This window comes from Pygocentrus nattereri, chromosome 9 (assembly GCF_015220715.1).
Source record: "Pygocentrus nattereri isolate fPygNat1 chromosome 9, fPygNat1.pri, whole genome shotgun sequence".
Classification (NCBI taxonomy): Eukaryota; Metazoa; Chordata; class Actinopteri; order Characiformes; family Serrasalmidae; genus Pygocentrus; species Pygocentrus nattereri.
Window position 1 is genome coordinate 14,007,672 of NC_051219.1, and position 21,553 is coordinate 14,029,224.

At 39.3% G+C, this 21,553-nt stretch overlaps 1 protein-coding gene across 1 annotated transcript in view; it reads right to left on the reverse strand.

The window, feature by feature from the left end:
• Nucleotides 1-11,228: 11,228 nt before the first annotated feature.
• vwa5b1 (von Willebrand factor A domain containing 5B1) overlaps nucleotides 11,229-21,553 on the reverse strand; it is a 95,197-nt gene continuing 84,872 nt past the window's right edge. The window contains exons 21-22 of the mRNA XM_017707854.2: nucleotides 16,615-16,738; nucleotides 11,229-14,565 (exon numbers count right to left, since the gene is read on the reverse strand). Of these exons, the coding sequence (XP_017563343.2) occupies nucleotides 13,873-14,565; nucleotides 16,615-16,738 (817 nt within the window). The 3' untranslated portion in view covers nucleotides 11,229-13,872. The remainder of the gene's footprint in view (nucleotides 14,566-16,614; nucleotides 16,739-21,553) is intronic.

Consider the following 21,553-nt stretch of genomic DNA (forward strand, 5'->3'; position numbering starts at 1 on the left):
GTTCTTCTTAGAAATGGTCTGTTGTGGTTGTAAATATGATGAGTGAATGATGTCAGAAGTATTTCACTATTAATAGAAAACGTGACAATCCAACATACTTTTTATACTACTACAGTGAAGGAAGGTTCAGATGTGGAGAAATATCAGGCATCAAAACGGATGACTTTGGCTGTTATATATGTTCAAGCAGAGCAAATGACACCCTCGAATGTTTGAAGCGTCTTTGATATCACTTCATGCCTCCTGCTGTGGTGAATCTATCTGTAACGGGATTGGGACACACTGATGGGATTATAGAATGGCCCTGCAGTGAGCCTCATTAAAAGATTGATTTACTGATCCCCAGGCCATTCATAGAGGGACGCTCATCATGCATCCACCATTGACTGTGAGGACTGTTTAAAATGTTTTAAATAAAAAATAGTTGATGATACTCATATTTTTATCTCTTCAAAGTATTTTTGTAATCAGCAGCCTGTACACTGTCCATTTGTATCATTTTCAGTGCACTACAATTTTCCCCCTATACATGTCATGCACGCTCCTGCAATAACACAATTGCGCTGTTGAATTAGTAATAATCTATCAAATGACACGGAGCTTGGGGTTTCTTTAATAGCTTCCCGCCGTCCTGCCAAACCCGTACCACCCGGCCGTCACCAAGCAGCGGCGATACTCGATCCTGCAGCTCTGCAGCAGCAAAGCCTGGCGGAATCATCCGTGTGTCAGTCATGATTAATTTAGAGCTACTACCTACAATCCGCCAGCGGCCAGTCTGAGCGCTGTGCTGCCTTCGCCTCAAGGGAACAGCTAAGAGACAACGCCAACATCCAGCCCAGCCCAGGAGACAATATTGGAAAAAGTTGCTTCAACTTAGGCCTATGTGCTTTCTGGTCCCCTGTGAAAGACGTCAGCATTTAGGTATAAAATAATGACCTAAATGGGTCTATATGATGTATCACAAATTCAAGGGACACTCAGACCAAATGGAAAAGTTAGTAACCATGGCTAAATTAGTCCTAAGCATGCTTACAGTGGTGCCCCAGTAGTCTCTACAGCGAGACTTTCCAGCTTGACTACTAGAATAACCTCCTTCTGATGATGTAACCTTGAAGGCGGGAAGAACTTCAACTGCTTTGGGTGGATTGTTCTGATTTTCTTTTCTCTAGCTGCCATACACAGAAGGAAGGCAGATAGCTGACATTACTGCAAAGGAAAACAAACGGATGGAGAGAACGGATGACCCGAATGACAAAAATCATACGTCAGTAAGGCTAAAGTTAGCAAAGTAGCCGCCTGGGTATCCATATATACTCCACCTCTGTTTGGTTTCTTTTTTCTGGCTGTAAAAAGGGGTAAATACTTGCCTTGTGGTGTTAATTCTGTACTGAATAAAGACAAAATCGCCATTTCTTCACTCATTTTTTTCACGACTGTAGTAAGAGTTACTCTTATGCTAGCTAGGTTGTCTTTGTTAGCCTATAGCGCCGTGGCTAGGCTAGTAGTGAAAGTTAGTCGACACCACAGGGACACATGAATGAAAGCATGACAAAAATGGGAATTTTATCAAACACATGAGGCTAATGCTGTACTATAATATAGTGCATCACACAGCAAATATCATGTTAAAATAAATAAACACATTGAACTGTTTAACTTTAAGTCTTGGAATTGGCTTAAAAATGGACATGAGAACATCAGAGGGAAACTGGCATAATCCCAATAGCTGTGGTCAGCTTAGCCTACTATAGATACTACATGCATATCACTGCTGTCGGAAGAAAACCTCATATCTCCATTTTTGCCGTTTTTCATTTTATTATTTGAAAATATCTGTAGTCTGTAGTCACTGGCAGCACGGTGGCGTGGTGGGTAGCGCTGTCGCCTCACAGCGAGGAGGGCCTGGGTTCGATTTCCCCTGCCGGGTGACCAGGGTCCTCTCTGTGTGGAGTTAGCATGTTCTCCCTGTGTCTGCGTGGGTTTCCTCCGGGTTCTCCGGTTTCCTCCGACAGTCCAAAGACAGGCAGTCAGGCCAATTGGACATGCTAAATTGCCCCTAGGTGTGAGTGACTGTCTGTGTCTGTCTGTCTGCCCTGCGATGGACTGGCGACCTGTCCCTTTCGCCCGAAGACTGCTGGGATAGGCTCCAGCACCCATCCAGGATGGATGGATGGATGGATGGAAAATATCTGTTGTGCTTTACATTGTGTGTATATTTCATGAAAAACAGACGGCCCAGAATTAATTGGAAAAATGTCTGGTTCCATTGACTTACATTAAAACTAATGTACGTATTTTCCTTCTCCTGTAAAGTTACCATTTTGGAGATACAAGGTTTTGATCTGACAACAGAGATATTTATGTGTAAGGCTTAGACTAAGGCTAAAAAACTAAGTTGCTAAGTAAGTCGTTGCTAACATGGTACAAAAACATCCCTGCAGTTCATTGCTCCCATCAAATCAGATAGCAGCTTCATTCATGACTCTGGGCATTACTGCAGCTGCAGCACTCAATTCCGGGAAAATGGCCAATCTTCTAGGTCAGTGGTTCTCAACCTTGGTCCTGGAGTGCTGCTGCACTTGGCAATTTAGAGTTTTTCCTACTTGTGCGCACCAATTTCAACTGGAATTTCTTGCTAATTAGCTGATTAGTTGGATCAGGTGTACAGGTGCAAGGAAAACAGCAAGGTTAGGGGCTATTCCAGGTCCTAGGACCCTCGTCCACCATATGACCTCCATTCTCTTTTCTTCCTATTGATACCAAACGCAAGACAGCCGAGCCACCAAGGCAAACGGGAACATGTTTCTTAGAACAGTACTTGTAGTAAATTGTGCTTGTTTGTCTGAAGAGTAATTGACTCAAATGTTTTGTCTCTTCTGTAAAAGAGGTAGCGGGGGTAGCAGGACTACTGCATATCACTGCAAGGATCCTTCTTCCAAAGATACTCCGCGAGCAAGAGGAACAGAATCAATATGTGGAAACTTCAAAGGCAGTGGCTATTCAAAGAACTAGCACATGTGATGGTTGCCTAGAAACACAATAAAAATTTCAGTGGCGCATTCATGTACCATACAAAAATATAACTTTTCAGCAAACTCGAGTGGACTACTTTCAGTTGAGGAAGAACTTCCTTAGATCAGTCAGTACAAGTTCTGCACTTCATCCACATTTACTCAAAGTGGAGAGGCCTTCACTTCTTGGACAGTGTTTTGCTAACTTTAAGCGAAGGTCAGGATTGATGAAGCATAAATCACTATTAAACTTCTTCGGCTACCAAGGAACTTACTTGCCTGTGACAAATGCTATTAACAGCAGATTCTCGAGTGTGAAAAGAGAGGTTTCCTCTGTTTAATTACGACTGAGAAACGGGCACGATGCTGTCGTTGCTATGGTGACCTCTTCTCCTAGCCAATCCCTGAGGATCCTCCAGGTTCAAATTGAAAAGAGGGCCCAATTACACATGGCTGTCAGTGCCAGGTGTGGGGGAGGGTTCATTTGGACACATTCCTGCGAGGCTATGTGTGTAATTAGACCTCTTTCTGCTAATGCTAATGAGGCTACGCAAGGTCATTCATGCTCTCCAGGCCTCTCCGAGGCTTACTCAAGCCTGGCTGTGTTCCAAATGGCTTCAAAAAAAAAAAAACACTGGTGCATTACTTGAGGCAGTGCTTCTCAGTCCCAGGACTTGGGGAGTGGGAGAATTTAGTGTTCTGACCCCATCTACCAATTCTGACTCAGCTTCTTGGCTAATTATGCCCAGGAGCTTGAGTGAGAGGTGTCAATCCCCCATCCTGTACGGGTCACCATTTAATGTTTTTCCCCACTCTAACATACCTGATTGAACTGATAGGCTATTAATTGAGCCCTTCGTGAGATGAATCATGAGTAACCAGGAGAAACTGCATTATTTTGGCCCTTAAGGACTTGAGTTTGACACCCTTGCCCTGTGCTGTGTACCACATGTCAATTACTGAGTCATTCTAGGTCCAGGCAAACAGTTGACTCCCTCATTGAATGCAGACACACCAGGCATCATTACGACTCTGGCTGACTCCCCTGGGCAAGACTGCAGTGTCTCTGCACTGAGAATAATGGCCATTAAAAGACTACTTCACCTAAAATTCTCACATAGCTAATAATGTATGGCAGCTAAAAGGGACCAACTGCCATTACACAAATTAGATCATACTAACTGGTCTGTACTTGCTTTTATTTGTTCACACTGTGTTGAATGTAGTATTCATTTAACATATGAATCTCCAGGTTTATTAGGAGGGCTTTTAATCTAATAGTTGCAATAAGCTGTTTACATATAAACAGTTCTGGAGCTGTCAAAATAAATTCAATATTTGAAAATTTTTCCATTCCAGAAAATGTTCATTTGAAGTTTCAGGTCTGAATGTTCCTGGTATCTTACAGACCAGTTTATTAGTAACATTATTGCAACAAACAACTATCAAATGGAAGCAAGAACATGCCATTGCTGAACAAATAAAACCAAAAAAATTAAGCTTTAAACTATATATTTGCAAATATCTGATAGCTTTTAGGAATTCTATAGCAATAGCCTTACTTACTTACTTTTTTACTTATATTTTCTTGGTAACACGTTACTGTAAGGTGCTTTTCATAAGGCTACGCAACACCTACACAAGCTTGTCATGACAACTGACATAACCCTTCATAAATGTTTATAAATGCGTATTCCATTGGTACCATTTACCAATTTTGAACAATGTTAGCCAGAGTAGCCTTTATGACAGATAATGCCTATTGGAATAAGCATTTTTAAACAGTTATGTAGGGTTATGTCAGTTGTAAACACGGAGAGGCGGCATTTAGCTACTACGCTGCTCTGAAATGGAACCAGTTGACAGAGAGCATTAGAAGAGCCCCAACACTGGACACTTTTAAATCCAGATTGAAAACCTTCATGTTTGAGCAGGCCTTTAGCTCAGTTTAATCCACTTTTATCCTGTAACGGCACTCTTATGCTCATTAATTTAACTTCTTTATATCTATTGTTTTAATCATGTTTCTTATTTTTATTCTAATTTTTTATCTCCTTCTTTTAAATTTGATTAACTTCTTTTAAATCTATTGTTTTAATTATGTTTTTCAATTTTTTTTTAATTTACATAAATTTTATTTCATTTACATTAATTACATTTTTCTGTATTTTTTCATTTGTAAAGCACTTTGAATGACCGTTGTGTATGAAAGGTGCTATATAAATAAACTTGCCTTGCCTTGTAATGACAGGCTTATGTGGGTGTCATGTAACCTTATGAACAGCATCGTACAGTAAAGTGTTATCCTTGACTTGAACTCTGCTACATTGCATTGACACAATCATGCTATGAACATGTTATGGCAGATGATGGATGGGATGATGTAAGGTAACTAAATGGCATGCTTTACATGGCAGACCTTTTATGACAAGTCAATGCTCTAAGCTTGAATATTTGACTTTGGATTTGATATCTGATCCCACCTGACAGCCCTACAAACTACAAACCAACACACAGCAGAATCCTGATCACTTATGCGCAGCTGTTCAGGGTAAAAGCTTCAGTTTCTGGCATTAATTATGAAGCTCAAATATCAGTGGGCCTGCAGTATTTCGGAGGTGTCTGGATGAGTAGGCACTTTATCACACACCCTTGGTGCAAAAGCTTCTCCTCACCCTTTGTAATGGCAAATAAGCTTATTCTTATTCTTTATTAAGAAGAGTGTTGCCTCAAAGCAGGGAGTGCATTTAAGATCACAACGCTTGAAAATTGAATTCCCAAACCATGACGGAGAAATCCAGACTGGCGTGCGTTCAGTCATGGTTGGTTAATGGCAATTGGTTATAGCTCACTGTCAACCCAACCCTGAAGGAGACTCTCTGCAGAATAAACACCAGAAGTCTGTATGATCTTTTATGCAGTCAGTTATTACCGCATAAATATGTGTTTAAAAGCTGCGGCATCAAATACATTGAGATTTTAGGGTTTTCTTTTTTTTTTTTTGCTTCTGCTGTACCTCCCTGCTTTCTTGACAAGCAGTTTCTGAGGAGTTCTTCTCGATGTTGCCAGTTCCCATAGAAACAAAAGTTCTCACATGGCTAACCTTAGCACATTGCTTTTCTTGAGTTAATATAGGACAAATTGTCTTCTCTTGTAATAGCCAGTATAAATTGTGTTAAAATAAATAGTTAGAAGTTCTTAGATTAGTTATACTTCTTGTCAGGTTCTATCCAGCAATACCCACACATCATGTGGAACATCTTGTTACTGGTTGCACAACCTGAAGTATTTCCAGAAACATGCACTTACATAACGTAGAGGCGTATTTATGAAGCGGAATATGACAAGAGACTATAAGCTATATATTAATGTCTTTAGGACTTGTAATGTGCCATTCGGGTTAGATAGCGAAAGGTATAATCTAACCTAAAGGCAACAGGAGTGTGTAAATATTCCACTGTGAGCAGATACAATATTAAGGCTCGCAAGGGAATCATGGAAAAAACAAATGTCCTTCATATTTCTTGTAGCAGTTCAAATGTGCCATGTATGGAATCTAATGTGCACAAACAGCATGATTTGAATTCACTGATTTTGTGATGTCACAAAAAGCAACATTCTCACATATCAACTGGCAGGAGCTTCACTCCCCCTATTCACTCTGCTTTACAGATGAACCTCATGGTAAATACACTGTGTGTCCAAAGATTTGTGGACACCCCTGTTTTATTGAATTCAGCTGCATTAAGGTGTACCCACTGACACAGAAGTTCAAATACACACACAGCTTGTATAAACTCCATAGAAAAGCACCGACCAATAGAAAGACACACTGGAGAAGCCACACATGAGCCTAAAGTCATCATGCCTAATGCCAAGCGTGGGCTAGAGTGGTATAACCCCACCCACACTGGGCTATGGAACTGAGTTCTCTGGAGTGACAGAGAACCATCAAATACATTTGGATGAGTTAAGTTGATGTTTCTGACCTAGAACTAATCATCCAACATCTGTTCCTGACCCCACTAATGCTCTTGTGACTGAATGCAATCAAATCTTCACAGCAATGTTCCAACGTCTAGTGTAAAGCATTTCCAGAAGAGTAGTGGCCATTACTACAGCAAAGGGGGAAAACTCTTTTTTAAAGCTCTTGATTGTGTAAGAAACATTGGATCAGCAGGTGTCCACAAACGTTTGGTCAGGATGGGGTCCCTTTAACTTAACAACAACCTTTCCACTATGTATTACGTTACCATCTGTTTTATTTAGGATTTGTGTAAGAGTCTTATTGAGTTTCATATGCTTTTGTGAAGACACTTTAAACCTCACAAAAGAGATCCTTGTGTCTATCTTCCCTGTTGTATTAGCAGTACAGATAATACTGGGTAGAAGATAGTGTGCTAGTGCTGAAGTACTTGGCCCACCACTCAAATCCAACCCAACCCCTACCACCACCTACACACACATTCTACACATCCTCTCAGAAAGATGGTCAGACATAATGGGAGCTTATGCCTCACCAGTTAGCTTTTAAGATATACAGGCTCTGTTTCAGCTAACATTGACAGCTAAGTATAAACTGAAACAGCAGTGAGTAGCTGCCGCTAGGCTTCACATGTGCAGGAGCTGAAAGCAAGCATCTACCGCTGTGAGGTGCTTTCAAAAAAAGCGTTAAAATCAAATTCATGCCACCACTTGAAGACTAAACATAGCAAGTGTGAGTCTAAACCTACTGAACTGAGCCAGACCTCCATTTGCCACTTCCTCTCTTCAGCCTGCCATCCAGCGTTTGTTAGCTGCCAGAGAACATCAGCCATCCCATTAGGTGAGTCAGGAAAAAGTGGGTTAAATCTTCTTGTGGGCAGCGGAAGCTTTTGTGGTCATTTGTGTGGGCTGTGAGTTGCTAAAGGTTAGCAACCCCTCCACTAAATGATTTTGCTGAAAAAAACCAGCACAACATACCAGCATACCAGTATCCAAAACACAGCATATGCTGGTTTTGCTGAAGATCAGCCATGCTGGTCTATGTTGGTTTCCTGGCAGGGACTGAAAAAGGCAATTGATCTTGAATCTTTCAAGACACACCGATAAATGTTAAGCTTGTTTTTGCCACAGCTAACAACGTTTAGCTTTAGCTTGAAAACAGCATGTTTTCTCTTCAACAACTCTTCAAAAGTTAAATTAATTAAATGACACTGAAAGTTACAATAAGAAAAGTGTCAGTGTGAACTAGTTAAATGTCCAAATGCTAAGTATATGTTTTTTTTTACCTCAGCAAACATTATTAGACTAGTATTTTACCTCAGATCGTTTAGCTTGAAAACAGAATGTTTGTGAAGAGTTAACTAGTTGATATCAAACCTGACAAATTCACTAAATGACATTGAAAGTTACACAGAGAAAAGACAGCCGGCCTAAAATAGATAAGTTGATCAGGCAAATGCTAAGTATATGTTTTTTACCTCAGCAAACATTGCTAGCATATTATTTTACCTCACATCTTTTCGCTTGAAAACAGCATGTTTGTGAAGTTAACTAGCTGATATCAAACTGGATAAATCAACTAAATGACATTGAAAGTTACACTAAGAAAAGAGTGAGTCTAAAATAGATGTTAAACAGTCAAATGCTAGCATTAAGTAGCTGTTTTTACAGCGAATGTTACTAGCCTATTATTTTACCTCATAACTTTTAGCTTGAAAACGGTCTGAGAAGTTATTTAGCTAATACCGAACATCATAAATTCACTAAACGCTGATGAAAGTTTATTACATCAAATCTATAAGTGTGAAATAAGCTTGAGCTTGAGCTTTATCGCTCGTGCTGCAGCACATAGTATAGCACAGTTATGTGACTTTAGGCTTCCATTGTTTGTTAGCTACATTAGCCTTAGAGCTTTAGCGCAAAACACGCCTAGCAGAACTAAACACATCTATAATTGGCGACTGTAAGCTTTCATTGTTTGCTAGATACATTCACCTTGTAGCTCCAGTTCAAAATGAAAGGAAACGAAGGAAGGACACCAAACGTTTTTCACCAAACAGTCACTTTAAAGGTAAACACCAGGTGGCCCTCACCAAGCCAAATCTGGACAAGACACGTTCAAGGCAGCTCAGCTTCCTTTGATTTCTGCAAGAGGCAGGTCCTGAAGATCATCTCTGTTTTAATGAGGATTGATTAGCTGCCTCCAGACATGCACTCTTACTCGCTCTTGCTCCCTCTTTCCACTTCATCATGCTTTAGTGCTGATAACATCATCAAAGCCTTATCCTGACCAACTCTTTGATTCTCTCTTCTTTGCCCAAGGCCAGGTCCCCTCCTCACTGGTAATTGGTATTAAATACATTGACCTGCTGTGATCTGTGCAAGGTCAGGATGACCTATAAGTAAATGAGACACTACATGGATAGACGTGAAGTTTTAGGATTTTCTCCCAAGGCACGCTAGCAAATCAGGTCATCCGCATGCCTAATAGGACACTAATAGGCCATAAAGGCTTAGTCATGGCTCGGGTACCTACCGCTTGTAGAGGGAATTGTGTAGCTGTGTGACACTGGCGGAGACAGCTTTCTCTCCAGGGAATAAAGTACCATAAGCCCAGATATACTACAGTCCCCTAATAAAGAATGTAACCTGCTCTGACAAAAACTGATTCTCCGTGCTGTCCTGATTTCCAAAGTGTGGTGCAGCATCTGCTGGTTACAAAAAGAATTGCTTTTGGCAACAATTTTAATACCGAGGGAGGCCAGAGCTGAGGCTGCCTGAGACTGACAGAAAGGGAAAGACGTGACATCTGTTTCATTAAAACAAGAAAACCGCATATCTGTGAAACAGAAACCTTATTTGAAGAAGGAACAAAGGGTCCTAACATCTGTGAAAGGACATATGTTGTGTATTTGTAGTTTGTTTTTTTTTCCAGGTCCACTTATATGTTTGGGTTTATGTGCCAAAAATACTGATTTTTAGTCATTTTACAGTTATTTTTTATGTTCGTCCATTCCCCCAACCTTTCTTTTTACCTTACTGATGTTGCTAAGCTCTGTTTTCAATGGTCCCATGTATTGGGCCGCCTTCAATAAGCAGTCCAGGTTGACACACTCTTTATAACTTCACAGGGAATGGCTGGGTCTAAACTGCTAAAGGCTGAATAGGTGGATATGTGTAACTGCATTTTTGTAACCTAGCAAAAACAATGTGTTTACATGCATTTAATAATCTGATTACTGCAGAAAATCGGATTGTATCCATAATCCGATAAACTTGTTTACATGCACTTGGGTAATCAGATAATGGGGAATCTCCTACATGAGTCAGGCAGTAATCAGATTTCCAGAACATAAAACTCGAACTTCATGCTGCGCCTTTTCTAAATCGCACTTTACGTGAAAACACAAACATACTGTGCACGATATATGAACATAAATTCATTTCATCAAGCATGTAGTTGGTTTTACCATGGCTTAAAAGGGTTTGGCTGCCATCTCACAGCAACACTGCCTGCTTATTTCCAGTACCACGGTCTATTTAGCACATGCACAGACTGAGAAATCCGAAAGAAATCAGAGTAAGAGTACATATGCACTGAGAAATCTGATTGCAGAGATAAAATCCAGGTCTTTTAATGAGACCTTACTTCGATCTAAGAAATTGTTGGATGCTGTTTACATGACCATTTGAACATTCAAATAACTGCAGGGATCCAATTATGATTGGAGTATTCAGCGCATGTAAACACACAATGAAAACACTTCTGCATGTGGACTACATGCACTAAGAATAAACATTTTGAAATGTTAAATGTTTACAGACAAAAAAACTTTAATGTAATCTAAATTTTTTTTCCCCAAACTTTCTGTTGGTCTGTTCATCCTGAAATGCTGAATCATAAATTCAGACATTGCAAGATGCAGCTACCGTTTTAAAATAGCATACAAGAGAACATTGATCAATCCCCTTTGACTCCATGTCGAAAGTGCTGGTCTTTTTTTTTTCTTTTTTTTTATAAAGGTCCTCAATTGGTGGACTGAGGACAGTATAGTTTGAAATGCAACTTTCTTAGTAAACTCCTGCATTAACTGCCAAAACAATTCAGCAATTCCAGCTATACTTCCTTGGTGGTAGCAGAGTTTAGGGTTTAGTAATACTGCGTCCAGTTCCTCTGTGGCTACAGTGACAGACATCGGCAGACAATAAAATGAACACAAACACGCTCTCGCGTCACTTACTCAGCAGCAAGACTTTATTACATGCAGTTACACACTCCGTCATTGCACTAGCAGCACTACGGCGAGTCGAGAAGAGCTTGACAGCCACTTTATAAACACAACTGACCTCAAAAAATGGAGTCCACTTTTTACGCAAAGAGTCGACGGCCACATTCACAAGCATATATTTTACATATCAGTGGTTACTCTCTCAGCCCCCTGCCTACATGCAGGACTAAGCCAGAGAGGAGAGACGCTTCTCTGTCTCATACTCATGCATCTCATTAGACACCATGCTCACCAGAGGAACCCAAGCTACACAGGAGCAATACCTGAGTGATAGAGAACGGTTACAATCATGTACAGAAAAAACAAACACCCATTCCAGTGGATAACAGACATGAGCTTAGCAGAAATAAACAGAACCTTGATTCTTTTCACTTACAATTTGCCACGTTTTTGCTCAGTTTTGTACAGAAGTCTGTTTCCATTTAGTCCATTTAGTGAGCCATGATTATGAGACATTTGATCTCAATGACAAGATGCTACCAGAACTATTGTACTATAATTAGTCATAGTCAATCTCAACGTTGACTCATTAAGACTCATGATCTCATATTTATGACTTGCTATCTCATTAAGATAGTAGTTAGAACGATGAGATATCAAGTCACGAGAGTGTCTCGTATTATAAGGTATTGAGATTGAGATACTATTCCATATTTATGACATTTTTCATACTGAGATATTATGAGTGTCTCATATTTAACATGATGCTCTAATACTAGTTTAGAATTATAACTATAATAACGAGATACTATCTCATATTTATGACTTGCTGTCTCATTTTCCAACTGCTATGTCATGGTATTGAGATATTGCAAATATCTTATATTTATGACAATACTATAAAAACAATTGTCTTATTATCTTATGAAAATGAGGTTTCACAATGAATGAGATTGTCTTACAATTATGAGATACTATCTCATATTTATGACTTGCTGTGCCATTTTTTCAATTGTTATATCATGATCTTGAGATATTACAAGTATCTCCTATTTATGATGATGAGATAGTATCTCATAATTGTAAGGCACTCGTGTTTATTATATTTTTCACTAAGATATGTTGAGTATTTGACATGATGTAATTGTAAAATTTTATCTACACTACTGAGATACTGTCTCATATTTATGACTTGCTATCTCCTTATTCCAATGGCTATCTCATGATATCGAGATATTTTCTCATAATTATGATGATACTGTTAAGAATTATGTCTTATTATCTCAAGAAAATGAGGACGTTTGACAATTATTGGCACTGTCTTACAGTTATGAGGTACTGTCTCATAATTATCACTTTATATTTTGCCCAAATCACAACTTCATTATCAGATATGATCTCATAATTAAGATACTCAAAAATGAGTATCTTATATTTTAGACTAACTTTGTCATTATAGTAACTCATGATTTTGAAATCCTCTCTCACTGATGAATTTTGATTTACTAACTGGTTAAGTGGAAACGGACTTCCCAGTTTTGAAACTAAATAAAACAACAAGAAAGATAATTGAGCCATAGATTCACTGATCTCATAAACACACTAGTAAACAACAAACGAGAGATAAACCTCAAGTGACATTAAAAAATGTAACAGTTTGTTGGAGAAGTTCAGCTGGGTCAGGCACTTAAGACTGGAGAGCACTTTGACCTACAGAAAGTGCCATCTCAGCAATAATTTGACATCTTCTTAAATCCTCAAAGACAATCAAATACGCTGCATGGTAAATACAATTTTTCAACTACGCTGCCTTTGACAGTGATAGTATTCATCAAATTGATCGATCTTCCAGTGCCTTAGTGAGAAAACCAAGAAATGCCATCACACCACAGAAAGTGGATGACCGTCAACAGTCTTATTCGCAGCAGATACGATTCGCTTTTACTCGTCATGACAAGCAGCAATCACAAAGTTCACAAAATAAATATTTACATAATTACCTCTGAGACAAACACAGACATATTGACGTTTGTTCCAGCCTGCTTCCCTCCACAACGCAGGACATTAACATACACTAACATGCTTCAGCATCACTGTGGACGTCACTGACTGGATGTGCCGTCAGAAAAAAAAAAAAAAAACACTGGAGGAGTTCTTTTTTTTTACGTCCAACCCAAGAGCTGTCACGGTCATTGACTTGTTTGCATATAACCTTCGCTATGAATAATTTACCATCAAATTATCACCCAATTTTAACGTTCGAGAGTGTCAGGATAAACCTCAAGCACAATTAGTGCCTAGTGACAGCATTTAATGAGACTCCAAATGGGGTAGATTGCCTCTCATACAAGGTATCGCAGCACTGTAGCATTTAATTAGTCTGTTATCTGAAATGAAAGGTATGGTGTTTTTGTTCCAAAAGAAGGAGCAAAAAAAACAGAAAAGTGCAAGACCGGAGCTGTTGTGTTCTATTTCTTTGCCATAAATTGCATTTTTGGGAGGCTAAAGTCTGCATGGTGGTTCAGTGCACATCAAATCCAAACAGACGTGTAATGTCAACATTGTGAAGCTTCACAGCAAAATATCCCCTCAAAAAAAAACATCAAAATTAGCATTAGCATAGTTTACACATTGGGCTCTATATACCATCAGACGCTGTTGGGGTGGTAGCACAGCATGTTGAGCTGCAGGTTCTCATCCCAATGTCTGAGGATGATGAAGAGCTGGTTGGCGGCGGCCTTCACTGCTGCCAGGTCCCGGCCCTCTGGGACCATCTGCAGGTCCAGCCACAGGCTGGCTTTGGCTGCGATTAGCTCCCATTCGATGAAGTAGCTGGCCGAGTTGTTCTCCAGCCAGGCTAAAGCCACGGCCGTGGCCCACACCATGCTCTCTGGTTCCTGGGTCACCATCCGCAGGCCTCCGGGCGAGACGGGCTGGGACGTGTCCACGTTTTCCGACTCTGAGCCACGCCCACTGTCAGCCTGGGAGTTATTGGGTGAAAGAGGTGGATCAGTTGATAAGGAGGAGGAGGGGCCACCCAAAAGCGAGGAGCCGCTTTCGGTTCGAGGGCTGCGGGCCAGGTTGGGAGAATTCGGGCTATGAGGCGCCGCCTCCTCCAATTCAGAGCTGAGATCAGGGTCTTTAGGCGGGGGAGAGCAGCTGTGGTGGACTTCCAGACTGTCGGTTCTCTTGCTGCTGCTGGAGTGGTGGGACAGGTGGGTGAGGCTGATCCTGTGGCTGGTGAAAGGGGACGTCCACTTCAGCTTGTCCATGGGCACGTTGATGGCCTCGCATAAAGCGCCGTCCAGCATGAATGCGCCGCAAGACAGCTGCAAAGACACCTGGAAAACATGTTTTAATAGCTGATCAATCCAGATGCAAGAAATAAAAATAAAATATCCACAATTTTATCCTAATTTAATTCAAAAGCCCAAATCTAAAATCTTTGCAAAGATCTCTTTGAAAAAGTAATATCTGGGTTTTTGCTCCCTTTGGAATGTCTATTCATAAATACTGATCTGAGATCAGATTACTCTATTCTGTATGCTGATTTGATTTGTTTTATGCTAAAACTGTATAAACACATTTGGAAGCCAAAACCAGGCTGATACTTTTGATATAATGCTTTTGGGACTTTTTCATTTTGCATGTCTATGTCGAAGTGTTGGTTTAGGATGAGCTTACTCTGTTTGTATGCTGATTTAATTCATTTTATGCTAAGACAGTAAGAAAAAATGATTTGGAAGCGAAAATTCAAAGACAGATATCTTTAAGAAACTGGTTCTCTGGACTTTTTTCATCAGCAAAGTCTACTGACCAAGGATCAGGTTTCCCCACTGGTATGCTGATTTAATTCACTGTGCAGTATAAACTGATTTGGAAACAGTGCAGTTAGGAATGTCAGTAGTAAAGGCACTCTGAATATATGAGCTCTGTAAACTGTCCAGTAACTTGCTGATTTATATGACCTTTTCTTACACAACAGTCTTATTGATTCTGCTATGCCTTGCTATCAATTACAAAAGAGGATATCCTCAGAGGAACTGCATTAAACTGATCCTGCAATCAATGAATTACACAGTAAACATTAAAAAGACATCTACTGAATTAGGTTTAGGTTTTCAAGCATAGCCCGTTTAATGTCACAAGACCTATTATGTCCTAATTGAGTAATAAGACCGGGTCTGCTACTGGATGCTGGTGGGCTATTTATAAGCTATGAAACAGCTGGCTCTTATAGATATGACTGTACAGGAAAGCTCACCATAAGCTTTCATCACTCGTCTATCTGAAGCTCATGGCATTTAATTTAGCTGTAATACGCAAATCAATTACCAATTTTAGACTGTTCATGGAAACCATGGTTACCTGCTGATCTAAGCTTGGGTTTATGTTTTGTGATAATGAATTTATAATGATATTATATGCATATTAAGGACCAGTTCATTGCTGTTTATTCTAACTGACTTCTATTCTATTCCATTCAGCAGGGATATTTTTCCACATCTTCAAAGTTCTGTCGTTGGTTACATTCAGTGATGTTGAGGTTTGGACTCTGGGTTGGTCAGTCCATTGCTGTGAGAACACCAGCAGCTTCTTTGATTTATTGGCAAAGTTTCTGATTTTTAAACTATTTTCTTTCCTCAGTAACTCATTCTGGACAGCTACACATCCTTTCAGATCTGCAGCAAGAATGGAGTATGACTTTCTCCTCTCTCTTAAACACAAAAGCTTTAAGTACTGTTTATCTGATGGGGACAGTTTTAGTGGTCTAAGACAGTGTTTCTCAACCTGTGGGCTGCAGACCAACACTGGACCATGAAGCACCCTCTAGTGTTCCGCGGGCCTGTACTCTGGAGGAGGCAGTAGTTTGTACTGGGCTGATAATGTCATAAGTGGAAAAAGGACTAACTCAAAAAGTAAGGATTGAAATGTTTTCAAATTATAACCAATATAGTTATAACCAGTTAATACAGAATAAAAATGTTGCAGAGTACAGGGTAAGATAAACACCAAAATTCATGACCTCGTCTTATTCAGTCCCCGATTCTTAAGTTTTCAGTTTCAGCACTTAGGAAAAGGAAAAGAAAATTGTTTTTAAAAAGTTGATTTTGGTTTTCTGTAGCCTGCTATGCTCTGTAGTTATAAACAGGTGGGCCTTGGGGTGGAAAAGGTTGAGAACCCTTGGTTTAAGAGGTCTTACATTTTCTTTCTTTCTGAACTCCAGTTGTGGAAACTCTGCCATTCTCACTTCTTTTCCTTTTTTCACTTTCCTTATGGAAGCGAATTATCTTAGATCTCCACCTGACAATTAAATAACTTACAAGTAATGAAAGTTGGCCCCTGAATTTCAGACATTATGTCATCAAAACGAATGAAGTGGTACAAACCAGAGGGATGTAGTCTTTGTTGTCATTGTCACTCTCTCCAACAGAGTCACTGGTTTTGCTCTGAGCTCGACACATGAACCCTCTGGCTGCCTTGGTCAGGAGACGTGTTCTGGTCAGACTCAACCTGAGAGAGGAAATTGACACAATGAAGCCAAACAATACCAATACCACACCTGTTCTCCACAGCATGAAGCTTTTCATGCACAATCATTTGATTTTATTTCCATACAATGAGAGCCATGGGAATAGAAACTGTTCTAAAAGGGGTACAGCTTTTAGTTTTTAGAACCTCATGGACTTAGCTTGTGACAGACTGACTGACTGACTGATAGGATATGGTTGTTTGCCCCAATAATACTCCAGTATGGGGTGGAGGAGGTATGGAGGGGTTCTCTTTATTGTATATGTTTGTCTTAGTGGAGCATCAGCTACCCTAAATCAAGCCTGTTCTGTCATTCATCTAAGTTAGCATTAGCACCACAACCAATTCCAACCCTATCTTAGTTAGCATTGTATAACATTCAGCAAATGTTTTTAAATTGGTGTTTTAATGTTTATTAAGGGATTAATCAAAAATGTGTTTTTTATGTTTATATTGACAATCAAGCTCAGAATCTGAAATGCTGTCATAATTTTCAGATTTTGAGGTGTCATTACTGTTCTGTTGGTCAGTCTTACTAACTGACTAACTAATTCACTCATGTTTAACAGGCTGAAGGTTCTCCACAAGGGGGAGCTATTAGCATTCAAGCAGGTTTTATGTGCATCACTAAAAGGGAAGAAACTGCCATTACCTCAATTCGCATCAGCTGGATCTCTACAAATGCTTGAGTTTGCTGTCACAAACTTCATGTATGTGAAACAAAAGTCCCAAGCTAGAACTTACATATAAAAATACTATGTACAAATGCTGTACATGCAGTACAACAACAGCTGTTTACTGATATGGAAATCGATCACTCCATCAGTGTACCAGTACTTCAGCTGGGTTATGGAGATGCCCAGACTAAAAAAGCAGGGATGCACTGGAAGAGTGGTGTTCACATCAGTGAGCCTGTGCATCCCTGCCCTGAAGACAATGAAAAATGAAAGCATGCAGTGTATTTCATGATTACCTTTATCTTCAGCTAAAGAAGTGCCTCTTCACTTGAAACATCACTGCTCAGACTGAAACAAATCTCATGGGTTCCAGACAAAAAGCCATCAAGAAAGCTATTGAAAGTGCTTCAGCAGTGGAGGAGTAATACCCTTTTACTATTCATTAGAAGACCTCTCTTCTGCTGTAATCTGCCATATGACTGCTTTAAGCAGCCTCCAATCAATAAGACTCCTTATAGAAACTTTCTGCAGGGATCTCTAGCAGCAAAACACCATAGACAAGGTCAGAACAATCAATAAACACTTACAATCACCTGATCTAAGGGCAAAACCATGACCTTCTGCATCATGAGCAAAGACCAAATAAGACAAACAGCAAATGTCCAGGGTATCATTTGTAGCATTTGCATAAGAATGATTTCTAAAAAAAATTAATTCAATTTGCTCTTATAGAAACTTTGCATAAGAATGGTTTATATAAGTATTATAACAGTAATTTGTAAAGGCCAAGCACTCCCATTAATATCTGTCAAAAATATTTCATACTTCACTTTCCAACAATATTTCCTAAATTATGCCTTAAGACAAGTTTTTACTTTGACTTTCTCTGACGCTAACTTGATTGACAGCCTCTGTGTGAAGTCCAGTAGATCACTAACAGGCTCCTCCAACAATATTCAGAGATAAGCTTTACTAAGGGATTCACTGATAACTGCTTAGAAGTGCTTGCGCCATAAGAATTATGTTAGCTGTAGTAATCAGCTAAACAAAAGACACTTACGATATGAAACTGCACATCTGATGCATGTCCATGATTATATGACAAGATTAATTATTGTTGATAGGCTGCAGGTTGTGCTAGGTTGTGGATGTAGATGACCACAGGCAAAAAGAGTTAGAAAAATCTTCACTATGGACCAACAGAGATATTTGAGCCATATTAGTTTGATTCCATTATTATGAACATACTTCCAATTGCACCCTAAAACTGAGCGTTTGTAAACTCTATATTACAGAGTTAAGTAAGAAAATGAGCTGATTTCATAGTTTATAAATATGCAGTATACAATAAAATTCGCTACAGTCAATTAGATGAGGGCAAATTGCTGTTATTGACAATTGTGGTTGGGGGCAGTGTAAGAGTACTTTAAACACTTACAGAAAAAAAGATTTTCATGTGATCATGTGAAAAAAAGATGATCACTTTTGAACATATGTTTATTTCATACTTCACATGTGAAATATATGTGACATTTCTGTAAGGAAAATTTCAAATGCCATTTATGCACACCATACACTCTCCTCTGAAAGTGTTGGCAAGGTAACCAAGGCTTTTGTTTTTGCTATACACTAAAGGGTTTGAGATCAAAGGACGATTATGAGACAATAGATTAGAATTTCAGTTTTTATTACCTGAAATATCCCACTTTTTAAGTGAGTAAAATATTGCAATATGTGACTAACAGTTGTGGCCTGTTAGACTAATTATTTAAACAATTAACAGCTCTGAACGTCTATCCTTAGTTTGAGCCCTGGGTTTTGCTTTTGAAGATTGCGTTTGTTGTTAAAAAGGATAAACCAACATGAAGACCGTCAATCAATCAATCAAGTCAGAAAATTAATCAGAATATCAATCCGAGCAATTGCAGAAGCACTGCTCATAGCCAATATAACAATTTGTAATGGTCTGAAAGAGAAAGAAATCACACCTCAAACACCGCAACCAAGGAAAACAACAGCGGTTGATGACAGAAACATTGTAAAAGCTCTGAAGAAAAAACCCCAAAACAGCAGTCAGTAACATCACCATTCAGAAAAGGCTTCACAAGCAGAAATATAGACCAATATCACAAGATGCAAACTGTGCATCAGCAGTAAGAAACGCTAGTTTGCAGCTCACAAAGAAATACAGAGATGAGCCACAAAAGTTCTGAAACAAAGATTTATGGGCTGATGAGACCAAGATTAACCCCTGCCCAAGTGATGGAAAAAGCCAAGTTGTACAGAAAGACAAGATCTACTCATGATCCAAAACATGCAAGCTCATCTGGCAAGCATGGCAGAGGTAGTGTCATGGTTTGTACTTGTATGGCTGCTTCTGGAACGGGCTCACTAATTTTCATTGATCAATCTGCCAATTTACAGAGAAATGCATCCAATCTAATCAGAAGAATATCAAATTCATCTCTTTTGGATCCAAATGTTTTTATAAGGAAGTCCCAGGTTGTCTCATGTTCTCCCATGAAGGTAAAACTATCTGCATCTACATATCCCAGACTGAGAGATTTAATATCTAGGGGCCTTTGAGAACAACCCTTCTCAAAAGCAATAAAGTCTGCATATTAATCCTATATCTACCTGCAGAATCATCTAAACAGCTAACATATGTTTATTAATGAATTAAATCTGTGCAACACTTCATCCTCTCTCTATGCTGGACTCGTTTCATATAAACGACAGATTGACAAGCAATCAACAAGCAAATGCAACTATGAAAAACTATATTTAGTACTATATATTACTATATTTAATAAACTGCAGGATAACTGATCTGAGCTCAGTGTACGGAGTCCATCTAGGATTAGCTTTTGTTCTACTGTTTTCTGTTGTATCTCTTTTTTGCATATTGAAAGGTAAACATTAGGGAAATAAAAAGACACCAACAAGTCATTTGAAGAGGAAAACATTTTCTGTGGACACTTTATAGGAGTTCCCATGAGTAAGAGTACAGGCATCTTAGCCTTTAGAATCCAGTTACTTGGTTGAGTGCTGAGGCTCTTATTGAGTGGTTTTCATCACCTTTTCCTCCTATTTCTTTACAAAATGAGTCACACTTACAACCGTGTGAAGTGGAAGAGATAAAGAGAAACAGGACTGACAGTCTTGGCAAACCATCTGCAATTCCCTAAGGTTATGAGGGTCCCTCTGATGGACTCCCAATTTCAAAATACCCCATACATTTTCACTGGGATTCAAGTCAGGAGTCTGGCTAGTCCATGCAAGCACCTTCACACATTTTAGAAACTAGTCTAGAAACTAGATTTTGGTTTTATGTTTGGGGTCATTGGCCTTCCTTTATATCTCATTCTTTAATGCTGTTTAATGCCTTTAAAACCAATATGAGTTAGTCTCATCCAACTAAGCTGTTGGGCATGCTCCCAGAATAGCTTAAATGTGCCTTGGCATGGATTCTACACGTTTCATTTGCTGTACTGGAGGGATCTTCTAAAAGATACTCCCTTATTTAGTGTTCTGTGGATTTACTGCCATACACATCTGTCCAAACTTTGTCATAGTTGTTAAAATGGGTTGCAATATGGTGACAAGATCATATGATATATATATCATTTTTAGATATGATATATATCAAACCATTCAGTGACCCCTCAGTGCCCTGGGGATGGGGGCATTGTCTAGCCAGTAGCACTAAACACTAGCCAGTTGATTATTACATAATACAAAATGGATTGTTTACTAATCCTGCTTCGTCACATCACTGGAGAAGAGAAAGTATTTAATGGAGAAAATACTGCTGATGTGAATGACAATAATGTGGCAGGCAAAGCATTCATTTGTTTGTAATTGTTAGGCTGCAAACTAAAAACTCACTGAAAGCAGGTGCGTTTAATTTACAGCCTGTTAAACAAGAGCGTAATAACGTCACCGAATAACCCCATCAAACATAGATACAGCACTTTCATTATCACAGTTGATAGTGAAGACAGAACATCATTGATCCCCACGCACAGATGAAACAAATTGTCTCACGATTTGTATGGTTTCTCGCAATGTTGACGCTGGTGCAGTATTTGCAAGGTAATTCTAGATGTTTGGATACGTT